The sequence below is a fragment of the Mus musculus genome, chromosome 17 (assembly GCF_000001635.26).
Source record: "Mus musculus strain C57BL/6J chromosome 17, GRCm38.p6 C57BL/6J".
Classification (NCBI taxonomy): domain Eukaryota; kingdom Metazoa; phylum Chordata; class Mammalia; order Rodentia; family Muridae; genus Mus; species Mus musculus.
In genome coordinates, this window is record NC_000083.6 from 56,631,868 (window position 1) to 56,644,970 (window position 13,103).

Sequence of the window (13,103 nt, forward strand, 5' to 3'; positions counted from 1 at the left end):
GCAAATGTTCACTGCAGTGAGACTTTGGTCTGGTCCCAGGCCTCTGGCTTCTGCCCTTGGGACTCCTCTCAGTTATCCTGCTGTTGCCCTGTGTCATGGAGATTCTGCAGCTTTGGATCTGCAGGACTGGCCCCTTCAAGCGCTCCAGCAGATCAGGGTGGGGTAGATGTGGGTGGGGTGGGCCAAGTGAATCAAAGCCCTGGATCTAGGCCAGCTCTTCCACACCCCTGACACCCTGAGCTCTCCCACACTGCCTGGGCGATGGGCGGGAGCAGGTTGGTTTCTAGCGTTTTCTTTCTGTTCTCCTGAGGCACAGTCTCCATAGCCCAGACTGGCCTCTGTTGCTTATGTTCCGAGGATGCCCTGAGCTCTGATCCTCTGGTGCTCACCTCCTCCTGGTTGACCGTCTGTGCTGTCTGCAGGACCCACTGTTCTACGCCTTCCCCAACACATTTGTGCTCAAGAACGTGTGCAAGGCTGACATTTCTGTGTATCTAGGGTGAGCCTAGCACTCCCTTCCCCTCTCCTTCCTGCCCCTCTCCTTTCCCGGCCCTCTCCCCCCTTCTCCTCTCCCTACCCCTCTTTCTCCCCTGCCCCAACCCTCCCCTGCTCCTCTTTCTCCACCACTTTTTTTTTTTTTTTTTTTTTTTTTTGGTTTTTCGAGACAGGGTTTCTCTGTGTAGCCCTGGCTGTCCTGGAACTCACTCTGTAGACCAGGCTGGCCTCGAACTCAGAAATCCACCTGCCTCTGCCTCCCGAGTGCTGGGATTAAAGGCGTGCACCACCATGCCTGGCTCTCCACCACTTTCTTTTACTCCCTTCCTTCCCTCTCTCCCTGCTTCTCTTTAAAAAAAAAAAAGAAAGAAAAGAAAAGAAAAAAAAAAACCAAGTAGCTCTGGCCCACAGAGAATCCTAGCTGGGCTGGGTAGGACACAAAGAGGAAGACACAGGCACAAGCATTGCCATTCTGGGGACAGGAGCCAAGTCTGTGGCTTCTGCCAACCAGAGATTGACATACACACACGAAAACAAAAAACAAAAAACAAACAAACAAACAAAAAAAACGGAAACCTTTCTTGGCTTAAAATTTTTAAAATTACATTTCTTTATTTGTGAGTCTGTCTGAGTGTGCCACAGCGCCTCTGTAGAGGTCAGATGCTCATCTCTGGGAGTCACTGCTCTCCTTCCATCCTGGTAATTCTGGGGATAAAACTGATAGTCAGGCTCACATAGGCGTCTCAGTTCCTCAGCCTTGGCCTCTGAAGTGCCAGGAAGGCAGGCTGGAGCTACTTAACACCTGCCTATTCCATTTGTGGTCTTTTGTCTCTCTATGTCACTTAAAGAAGTTAAAAAAAAACAAGCCAGGCGTGGTAGAGAGGCAGAGGCAGGCGGATTTCTGAGTTCGAGGCCAGCCTGGTCTACAAAGTGAGTTCCAGGATAGCCAGGGCTATACAGAGAAACCCTGTCTTGAAAAACCAAAAAACAAAAAACAAAAAAAAACAAACAAAAAAACCCAAAGCATACAGGCACATTGTCACCGTTCCTGTGTGACTCTGGCTGGCAGGGAGCTTGTCAGGGAGATAGATGGTCACAGGCCGCCAGCAGAGAAGCATCCTAATTCTACCTTTTCTCTTGGTCACAGGCAGAAAGTTTTCTTGACGATAGACAACTTTGAGTCCAGCCTCTTGCCGCTCACCGTTCCCAAGTCATTGGCGGTAGATATTCCCTCATCCGCAGCTCCAAAGAATTACATGCAGAGGAAACCGTGGGGTTCAGGGGCAGGGGTCTGTCAGTTGTGGGTTCTTTTACTGGATTCTCTTAGAGATGCTGAGTTGCAATGAAGTTGGAGGCCTGGATCTAGTTTCTTCCATCTCTGATAGAGTCCTGCCCCTCCCCTGTTCTCCCTTTCCCTCCGGTCCCTCCCCTACTCTTCCTTCCCCTCTCCTTTTTTTCCTCTTTTTTTCTTTCATACTTGTAGGTTTTGCCTTTCTCCTCTTCTTTTTCCCTTCCCTTGAAATATTTATTTGAGATTTTGTTTACTTTTATTTTATACGTATGTTGTTTTGACAACATGTGTGTTTGTGTACCACTTGCATGCCTGGTGCCCAAGGAGACCTGAGGATGGTGCTGGATCCCCTGGAAGTGGTCTAAAAGGTGGTCCGTAAACTTCTGTGGGTGTTGGGAAACCTGGGTCCTCTGCAAGAGCAGCCAGTGCTCTTAACCACCAAGCCACCTCTCCAGTCTCTCAGGAGTTTCTGTTGAAAAAGAAGGGTGCACACAGGTCAACCAAGAGCAACTTTGCCTTCCTAACTTAGCATCTGGCCAGATAACTACAGCCCCGGTCCCCAGGGAGGAAGAAGCACATGACTTAGTGGCTGAGTGATTTAAGTCTGTAACTGTATGAGGATGTGACTGTAAACCCCCCAAAACGCACAGAGAAACTCGGTGTGCAGAGGTAGAAGGAGGAGGAGGCCTGGGGCTCACTGGCGGCCAAACAGAGAACTCTAGGTACAGTAAGGCCTGGTCTCAGGATATGGATCAGAGTTGCTCATTCGGTGGTTAGAGCACTGGGTTCGATTCCCAGCACCCCCTGTGGCAGCTCACAACCACCTATAACTCAAGCTCTGGGAGACATGACACCCTCATCTGGCCCAAAAGGTGGTACCCAAAGCCATGAGCCACACACACACAAATAAAAAGGACATATCTTTTTTTTGTTGTTTTATGTATGAGAAACTCCATGTCTGTCTTTGTACCACATTTGTGCAGTGCCTGGGAGCATCAGAAAGGAACATAGGAGCCCCTGGAAAGGCTTTACAGGTATCTGCAAGCCACCTAGCAGGTTCTGGGAACTGAACTCTGATCCTCTGGAAGAACAGCCAGTATTCTTAATTGCTGAGCCAAGCCACATCAAAAGAGTATGCTGAAAAGGCAGGAGGAACCATGAGTTCAAGGCCAGCCAGGGCTATACCTTTAAAAATAATAAATTCTAATAAGTAATAAGGTGGAGAGTGGTTAATAGTATTAATCGCTGGCTTCCACATGAGCACGTGCAAACACACACCAAGCAGACACCTATTGCAAGCATCGCTGGCTCACACCTTTAATCCAAGCACATGAGAGGCAGAAGCAGGCAGGTCTCTGAGGAGGTCGAGTCCATCTAGGACTGCACAAAACAACAACAAAACAAACAGTGAGTACTACTGACCCAGGTTGTTTTGGAATCTGTGTCGACAGTGATTGCTTTCGGAACCAATGTTCTACCTAGCTACAGCTGCTAGTGGTACAGCTTGCAGGACAAGGGCTCTGGCAACACCTTGGAGAACGGCCCCAGGCATGTCTGAGAGAGTTTCTAGACAGTATTTGTTGAGGTGGGAAGACCCGTCTTAGTTAACTGCAGGTACCACCACTCCATGGGCTGGGTTCCTTCACTGGATGAAAGCAAGCTGGGTTCTGACATCCGGCTCTCTGCTTCCTGACAGCTGCTGTGACCCCCAACCCCCCACCCCCTACCCCCATGGCATGATGAACCACGCCCCCTCTGTGAGCCAGCACAAACCCCAGATCCAGCCCTGCAGGTGTGTCTGTCAGACCTTCATCCCATGCGTGTCCCTGCTCTTAGGTGGGGGTGCCATCAATCACAAGCGCCCACTTTGTCTCCGGCTCACTAGTACTGTTTGTGATCAGTGGAAAAGGCTACAGTTACGATTACTATGAGAACACCTGGCGTAAATTGGAAGGTGTGTGCCCTAAGCCTTTGCTTCCCTGTTGCTGAGCTTAGTCTTGTTTTGTTCTTGAGACGGGCCTTGAGTAGCCCAAGCAGACCTTGAACTAGTAAACACACAGGCCACCATGTGCTAGAAGTGTCCTCTGACAGATCAGCCAGTGCTCTAAACCCCTGAGCCACCTCTCCAGCCCCTGGTTTGTTTGTTTGTTTGTTTGTTTATTGGTGTTCTCTGTGTTGTTTTGAGAAAAGGCATCACTGTGTAGCACAGGCTGGCCTCAGATTCAAACTTCTCCTGTCTCAGTCTGTCCTGGACAGACAGGCATGTGCCTAACCTAAAGTTTTACTTTGGAGAATTCAAAATATTCAGTCAGGTGCATTGGCACAAGACTCCCAGCCCAACCTTTTTAGATGCAGAGACAGGAAGAGTTTCGTGAGCTGGATGTCAACCAGGGGTGTCTAGCCAATTGTAGGCCAGCGAGAGCCTGTCTCAAAACAAAAGCAAGAACGAGGGGACTGGAGATTCAGAACGGCCTATGGCCCCATCTCCAGGGATCCATCACCCTGTCCTGGCCACTTCAGGTGCCTGCACTATAGGCATACACATAACACACAAGCAAAAGGAAAGAGTTAATTCATATGGTTATAATGTATATGCTTTAACCTATCTTCCTTTCAGGTATATCAGAACCTGTCTCTCACATTAGTGGTGACGTTTGTTGTTTCAAAGGCTCCTTTTGCCTGGTAAGTTGGAAACTTTCATTTTCAAAGTGTTCTAAATGCTAACACTTAGGCATGACCTAGGAATAGAGACTGTGTAGTGGTGACCTTTGGTGGTGTCCCTTCCCCCAACCTCACAGGAAAGCTAGCCGGGAGTATATCAAACAGTCAGCAGGATTTGAAAATCTGTCTTCTTTTATTATTTTGTGTGTGGTTATTTCTTGTTTTTTGAGTCAGGATCTCATATATCCCAGGCCAAATATGACTCTGAACTCTTGATCCTCCCTGTGTCACCTCCCAGGAGTCAAGATGACAGACTCACTCAGCTTACACTGTTTTACGCTGATTTTATTGTTGTTGTTTGGTTTCTTTTTTCTTTCTTTTTTTCTTTCTTTCTTTCTTTTTTGTTTTTTGTTTGTTTGTTTTTCTGAGACAGGGTTTCTCTGTGTAGCCCTGGCTGTCCTGGAACTCACTCTATAGACCAGGCTGGCCGGGAACTCAGAAATCTGCCTGCCTCTGCCTCCCGAGTGCTGGGATTAAAGGCGTGCATCACCACACCCGGCTCTTTTTTCTTATTAATGTACATGTAAGTTCAGGAGGTAGAGTTGCACAGATCTTCTCGAGTTCTAGGCCAGTTTGGTCTTCATAGTGAGTTCTAGGCTATTCAGGGCATTCTAGAGCCTGTCTCAAAAAGAGAGAGGAAGGGCTGGAGAGATGGCTCAGCAGTTAAGAACACCGACTGTTCTTCAGAAGGTCCTGAGTTCAAATCCCAGCAACCACATGGTGGCTCACAACCATCCTGAATGAGATCTGACTTCCTCTTCTGGTGTGTCTGAAGACAGCTATGATGTACTTACAAAAAATAAATAAATAAATCTTTTAAAAAAGAGAGAGAGAGAGGAAAAGAGATGGGGGTGAGGGGAGAGGAAGAGAGAGAGGGATTGTCTCTCTCAGGATCTAGCTGGTGGTCAACAGCTGGGCAGCAGCAGTAGGCCAGCTCGAGCAAGCCCTGCCCCAGGTCCGACTGCCGATTGCCCCTGGGAGCTTATGATAGCTGCGAGTCTGGAAGATAGCCTTTTTTAGGTCCTTCACCTTATTTCCCAGCTTTTAGATTCCTCTGCCCCTCTCTGTGCCCCAGGAGGAGTAAGATGGTGTACTGCCCGAGTCTCTACATCCACTGCTGCTCACCAGTTAGAAGTTTCCCATGCCTGGGGCTCAGAGCAGTGTTTGGCTTTGGTGTAGACAGATGCTAGGAGATCGTTTGATGCTTTCGGTTGAGATAAACTATGGTCTTGGGCCCCACATGCCTGTGACCCCAGAGTTCCAAGCTCGGGCTTTGGCTCCTTCCCTCTGTGGAGTGGGCCTCAGATTCAGATAGAAATGTCACTCACCCCAGAGCAGCTGTTCCCCAAAGGTCATTATCACTCACAGGTGCCAGGTAAGTGCACTGTCGCACATCCGTCCCCCCATCCCCTTACATCTCACACTTCCTGGCTACAAGGAAGCATCCAGCTAGTTTATTCTATATCATGTGACCAAGGAGTGTGGAACTCCAGCAATAGGCACTCATCAGCAGGGTCTGTAGATGACCAAGAAGCCTGGATTGTTTGGGGTCTCGGGGCCTCCCTTGACCAAAGGCTCACATGGAGGCTTGCACATCTGGCTTGGGGCTTTTGTATAATAACCAACAGTTTCTAGGAATGGTAATGTCCAGGCTGCAGGCCCTCTCCCACATAACTCTTTGTTTGTTTGTCTGTCTGTTTGTTTGTCGTTTGACTCAAGCTCTCTCCGTGTAGCCTTAGCTGTTCTGGAACTCATTCTGTAGACCAGGCTGGCCGGGAACTCACAGACATCCTCCTGTCTCTGCCTCCCGAGTGCTGGGATTAAAGTGTGCACCACCATCACCCAGCTCAAAACCACTTAAAAAAAAATGAATTGAACCTGGGCTTGGGGGCCAACACCTGCCATCGCAGCACTCAGAAGGCTGAAACAGGGAGGTAGCCATGAGTTTGAGACTAACCTTGGTGAGACAGTGAGAACCTCAAGACAAAATAGACAAGAAGAAAAAAACAAGAATGAAACAAACAAACAAAAAGGAATAAAGACTGCCCAAGGGATTCACTGAGCAAAGGTAACACACACAGAGAAACAGACACAGAGACAAACACAGACACACACATAGAGAGAGAGGGGGACAGAGACAGGCACATATACACACACAAACAGAAAGAGACAGAAACAGAGACACAGACACAAACACACACAGACGCACACATACACACACACAGTGTGTGACAGAGACACAGACAGACACACATACACACACAAACGGAGAGACAGAGACAGACACACAAACACACAGATATGCACTGACATACACAGACAAACACACAGAGACATGTAGAGGCAGATAGACAGACAGACAGACAGACAGACAGACAGACAGACAGACAGAGACGAACAGAATGTAGACAGGCAATCACACTTGAACACAGCCCCATGAAACCATGTGAAGCTAGTAAGAGACACCTGAGGATGGCCAATGAGAAGACAGTTTGTACAAGGTGGGAACCCTGGGGAGAAATGTGATTCAGGTACAGCATGTGCTGGGACAGGTCTGAGTGGGGTTCAGTGGGGTGGTGGAGGCTTTTTTAATGTGAGAAGTGATGGTCCTGACATCATACTCAGGCCACTGGAGACTCAGAACAGAACAAGCAAATTCGTTGGTTTTTGAACCTTGCAAAATCTGGCATCAGCCTAGAGAAGAGGCAAATATGGCTGTCAAGGGAGTATGAGATGAGGGTTTGGATGTTTGAACAGCTTTCCTCACCACATGAACTCCTCACGAGGTGGGGTTTTCAGAGACAGGTCTTTCTTAGGTCCCCATCCCAGTGGGTCAGGATAGAACCTTCCATCCTGGGGCCGTACAGGGATGAACTGGACGGTCCCAAGCTGGTAGTAGGTGGCTGTAGCCGGGGGAGCCATGTGCCTAGCACCTCCAGTTAGCTGTGACGTCTGAGGAGCACAAAACACATGCTATTGCTTACAGCTTACTTATACATTTGACCCATAATATTTTTGAACTGTGGCTTACTTGAGGAAGAGGGGTGTCACTGAACCCACCAAAAGTGAAATCATGGCTAAGGGGGGGTGTATTGTAGTTTGGGTTTTACCCCTGGGAAGAGACATCATGGCTGTGGTGACTCTTATAAAGGAAAACATTTAATTGGGGCTGGCTTACAGTTTCAGAGGTTCAGTCCATTATCAACAAGGCAGGAAGCATGGCAGTGTGCGGGAAGAGAGAGTGCTGGAGAAGCCAAGAGTTCTGCATCATGATCCAAAGGCAGCCAGGAGGAGGGTCTTTTCTGCACTGGGTGGAACCTAAGCATAACAAATCTCAAAGCCCGTCTGTGCAGAGACGGCTTCCCTTCCAGCAGGGTCACACCTCCTAACAGGGCCACTTCCCGTGGGCCAAGCATGTTCAAACCATCACAGGGTGTAAGCAAGGTACCATGAAACCGGCAAGGTAGATCACTCCATGGGTAGAAAAGCAGTTTCTTGGGGAGCAAACTGCCTGGCTGCCTTACCAGAGTATCGAGCAGCAGCTCAGCAGGACCTCACATGGGTTTTGTATGAGAGTGGGCAAGTTGAGGGTCTGTAAGCTCATGCAGGCTGTTGGAGTTGGTTGGGAACAAGTTGCTAGGCAAGGAAAGGGATGCTTTCCTGATATGGAAGTGTGCACGGAGGGATTTCTGAGGAACACTGGGCTTAAGTTTCTGTTTATCTTATAAGAATCTTCTCTAGACTGGGCTGTTGTCAACAGCACTGCCATTTGAGTGGGGGAAGCTGCTCTCCATCTTGTCCTTCTCCACAGAACTGTCCTGTCACCAGGACCCTTAATAGTCACACCCAACCTCCCTGGAGACCAAGTAACTTCACTGTTTCAAAATTATCTCTTAGTTACTATCCTGTCACCGTCATCAGACACCATGCCAAGGCAACTCATCGAAGGAAGAGTTTCTTGGGGTTCACATTTTCAGGGAGCCCATTCATGACCATTATGGTGGGGCCATGGCAGCAGGCAACACACATGGTGCCTGGGTAGCTGCTTAGAGCTTACATCCTTTTTTTGTTTTGGTTTGTTTTGGTTTGGTTTGGTTTATTTTGGTTTTTTTTTTTGTGTGTGTGTGTGGGGGGGTGTTTCGAGACAGGGTTTCTCTGTATAGCCCTGGCTATCCTGGAACTCACTTTGTATACCAGGCTGGCCTCGAACTCAGAAATCCGCCTGCCTCTGCCTCCCGAGTGCTGGGATTAAAGGTGTGTGCCACCACACCCGGCTAGAGCTTACATCCTTATCTGCAAGTATGAGACAGAGAAAGAGAGAGCAAACAGGGTCTGCTGTCACCCCCAGTGACGCACTTCCTCCACTAAGGTTACACCTCCTGATCCTTCCCAAACAGCTCTACCAACTGGGGACCAAGTGTTCAGACATGAGCTCTTGGAGGCTTGTCTCATTCAGACCCCACAGCCTATGAACAGCAGCATACAGGATGTAGCCTTAGAGATTGCATCAGCAAACTTCACCAGACTTCATCAAGTCTTATGTTTGCGTTCATCCCTCAGCCCCTTAGAATGCCCAGTAATTTGTTTGTTTTCCCCTTTTGACTGTTAGAGGCAAAGCTATGGCCCTTCCTTGCTGTCCCAGCTGTGTGGGCCCCTGGGGTAGGATGTTCACATGAGGGTCTGGAGTTAGTGAACTCTACCTCAGTCAGGTGCTCCTAGGGTATTGATATGATAACCTAAGTGGTGAGACCATATCTCTGAGGTGAGGAATTGGGGTGGGCAGGTGTGAGGGGAAAATGTTACCATGGGTAATAATTTGTATATAGTCCCTATACTTGCTTATAGGTTTCCATGTAAACACAAAGTTGTCCCTCTTTTGGATTAGATGCCCAAGGATAGGTCAGTGGAACTAATCCTCAGGTATAGCCAAGGTTGACCTGGAATTGCTGACCCTCCAACCTCTTAGGCTCCAGGGAAGCATGCATGTGCCAGCAGTAGGGTTTCTGCGGTGCTAGGGATAGAACCCAGGGCATCCCCCAGGCTAGGAAAGCAGTCCACCACTGAGAATCCTTGTGACATCCTCTGTGTGTTCCTCCCCCTAGGAGTTATCAAATAACCTGTTTGCATATCTCCGTGGTGGCCAGATCCCTGGGACCAACATATATTTCTCTGACAATGGAGGATTTTCATTCCAGCTCATGAATACTGACAAACTGGTATGTGACTGGGGAAAGAGAGTCCAAAGCAAAGAGTGGAGGTGGCTCGAGGACGTCCCGACCTCCCTGGTTTATCAGGCAGTTAACACTAGGGGCAAGGAGAGACATTTGCTTCCGTGCTAAAGCCACGGTCAGTGGCTCTGTGAATAAAGCCTGCTTCACACTCCTGCAGGCTACCCTGGTAGAACTCATTGGCTCAGTGTGCCAGATACAATCTACAGTCATTTGTGAAGAAACCAAAGTTGAGAAAATGCCTCTGCTAGACTGGCCTGTGGAGCATTTTCTTGATTGATGATTGACGATAGATGTAGGGGGCCCAGCCCATTGTGGGTGGTGCCACCAAGACAGACCTAGTGGTAGGTATATAAGAAAGCGGGCTGAAGCCTGATGTGGTGCACGCCTTTAATCCCAGCACTTGGGAGCAGAGGCAGGCAGATTTCTGAGTTTGAGGTCAGCCTGGTCTTCAGAGTGAGTTCTAGGACAGCCAGGGCGATACAGAGAAACCCTGTCTCGAAAAAAAAAAACAAAAACAAAAACAAAAGAAAGCAGGCTGAGTGAGCTGTGGGAAGCAGCCACGAAGCAGTATTCCTCTGTGGCCTCTGCTTCATCGCCTGCCCTAAGTTCATTTAGGATCTCTGTGAGTTCGAGGTCACTCTGTTCTACAGAGTAAGTTCCAGGGTAGCTAGGGCTACACAGAGAAACGTTTTCTCAAAAAACCAAAACCAAACTAAAACAAATCAAAACAAAAGACAAAAACTGACAGACATGAGCATGAAGCAACTGTAGTCTTAGCCACTAAGGATGACCTGACTGCATGAGCCTGTGACTAGGCAAGCAATGTAGCAAGATTCCAAGTGAGAGTTTAAGGACAGACAGACACCCAGGCACACGCAAATGTGCATGTGCACGCACACACGCGCAAACAAGCACATACACATACACATACACACTGGCTGTTCCTCTAGAAGACTCAGGTTTAATCCCCAGGTACCAGGACATAAGTATATCTCTCCACGTTCCCTCACTCCCACCATGCAGATGCTCCGCCACAAACCTATAATGAGCCAGCGAACTATGAACTGTAACTTCTCAGCTGATGAGTAACAAGAAATCTTTCCCATTATAGCTCCCTTTCTCAGATTCTTTGTCAAAGTGACAAGAGTATGACATATGCATTTGGGAATCTTGCCTTAAGAGTTGCACTCAGGGGGGGTTGGGGATTTAGCTCAGTGGTAGAGCGCTTGCCTAGCAAGCCCAAGGCCCTGGGTTCGGTCCTCAGCTCCGGAAAAAGGAAAAAAAAAAAAAAAACCAAAGAGTTGCACTCAGGGGCTGGAGAGATGGCTCCAGTAGTTAAGAGCACTGACTGCTCTTCCAAATCCCGGCAACCGCATGGTGGCTCACAACCATCTGTAAATGGGATCCGATGCCCTCTTCTGGTGTGTCTGAAGACAACTACAGTGTATTCATATAAAAAATAATAATATTTTTTAAAAATTAAGAAAAAGAGTGTGCCGGGCATGGTGGTGCACGCCTTTAATCCCAGCACTCGGGAGGCAGAGGCAGGCAGATTTCTGAGTTTGAGGCCAGCCTGGTCTAGAGAGTGAGTTCCAGGACAGCTAGGACTGCATAGAGAAACCCTGTCTCGAAAAAGCAAAAAACAAACAAGACAAAACAAAACAGAAAAAAGAAGAGAAAAGAAAAGAAAAAGAGTGGCATTCAAATAGATTAATCATATTACAGAGGCATTTTAATTAGCTTTTGACTACAGGGTCTCATGTAACTCAGGACAGGCGCAAACATGCCGTGTATCTGACCTCTGCGTGAGTCAACCCACAGACAATGACCTCAGAGGCACCAAAGTTCATGGTGTCCCACTAAGGAAGGAAAACACCAAAGTCCTCTTGGATTCATTTGAACAACAGCAAGCACAAATTTGAATTCTCTACTTCTCTCCCTATATCTTTGTCAATCTAGCCTGTGGTTACTGGGCTATATCTATAGTCTCTTGTATATGTCTGTGCCTGCTTGGCTGACTGTCCCCACGTCTGTCACTTACAAAGGGCTCTGCCCTGCATTTATTGAACACTACAGAAAGCACCATAGGAAAGGGATGAGCATTTCTTGGTATTTTGTTTTTGATTTTAAATACAGGGTCTCCCTGTGTATCACAGGCTGGCCTTGAACTCACAGAGATCTTCCTGCCTCTACCTCCTGAGTGCTGGGATTAAAGGCAAACAGCCCCATGACCAATGGATAAGGGACTCTACAGAAATATCTAACATACTTTACAAGGAAGACGTCACTTTTCTGACCCCAAATGACTCTTTAGCAAATGGACATTACCAAGTGCTATGCTGTTGGCAACAAGCAAAGGAAGCCCCTCCTAGGTACTGCCATTTTGTTTTCAGACTTCATTTTAATCATGGGGGAAACTAAATCCGAGGTTCCAGTCCCTGGTGGAGCTGGGCGGGGGGCTTCCCAGTATCTGAACAGCTTCTGTTACTCAGCTCTTGCTCCTAACCATGCAGAACAAATGGATTTCATTAGCTGGACTGTAGAACCTACATTCTGTATCAGTTGACATAAATGAACCACATGTGAAAAGCCCCTATCCCTAAATCCTGTTTGATGAAAAAAATACAACAGTAACTTGGCACGGATGTTTGTGGTTTTGAAACTTAAATATTCTGTGATATTCTGGCTTGAGGTGCAGTTCAGCTCCCGAGTCTGTTCTGTGGCCCTGGTCAATCAGTAGCAGGTTGAATACAATATTTTTTTTTTATCTGCATTAAGCTGCTGTTTGATTTGTGTTGGATCTAAGAACCCCATAACAGTGCAAAGGCTACTTCTGATACCTGTGGGCTATTTGTTGTTAAGGTTGCTTCTAACACCTTGGCTGCTTACAGCCAACAATCACCATAACACACACACACACACACACACACACACACACACACTACTCTGCATCCAGGGCATGGAAGAGTACATCACTTAAGATTCTATGGGGCTGGAGAGATGGCTCAGTGGTTAAGAGCTCCGATTGCTCTTCTGAAGGTCATGAGTTCAAATCCCAGCAACCACATGGTGGCTCACAACCATCCATAATGAGATCTGATGCTCTCTTGTGGTGTGTCTGAAGACAGCTACAGTGTACTTACATATAATAAGTAAATAAATCTTAAAAAAGAAATAAAGATTGATTCTATGGCTGGATGTGGTGGTGCACACTTTAATGCAGGCACCCCGTCAAGAAAAAAATACAGCTATGTATTACCTTAGGTTGTACAAAATGGTAACATGGGAAATCTAGGACAGCAATATTGGCTGTTATATCATTGTTCTCTAAAAGGTAGGCTGAACAGACAGACTGACCACACAGG

General features: G+C 47.6%; 1 protein-coding gene across 18 annotated transcripts in view; it reads left to right on the forward strand.

The window, feature by feature from the left end:
- Catsperd (cation channel sperm associated auxiliary subunit delta) overlaps positions 1-13,103 on the forward strand; it is a 37,546-nt gene that overhangs the window by 4,957 nt on the left and 19,486 nt on the right. For 9 of the 18 annotated variants that reach the window (XM_006523430.4, XM_030249429.1, XM_006523428.3 and 6 more), the window contains 5 exons: positions 423-499; positions 1,643-1,715; positions 3,623-3,740; positions 4,404-4,468; positions 9,610-9,723. In XM_006523430.4, coding sequence (XP_006523493.1) covers positions 423-499; positions 1,643-1,715; positions 3,623-3,740; positions 4,404-4,468; positions 9,610-9,723 — 447 coding nt within the window. Of the gene's footprint in view, positions 1-422; positions 500-1,642; positions 1,716-3,285; positions 3,335-3,622; positions 3,741-4,403; positions 4,469-9,609; positions 9,724-13,103 lie in introns of those variants that run through there. The other 9 variants (XM_006523433.3, NM_001357897.1, XM_006523434.4 and 6 more) reach the window with 4 other exon arrangements.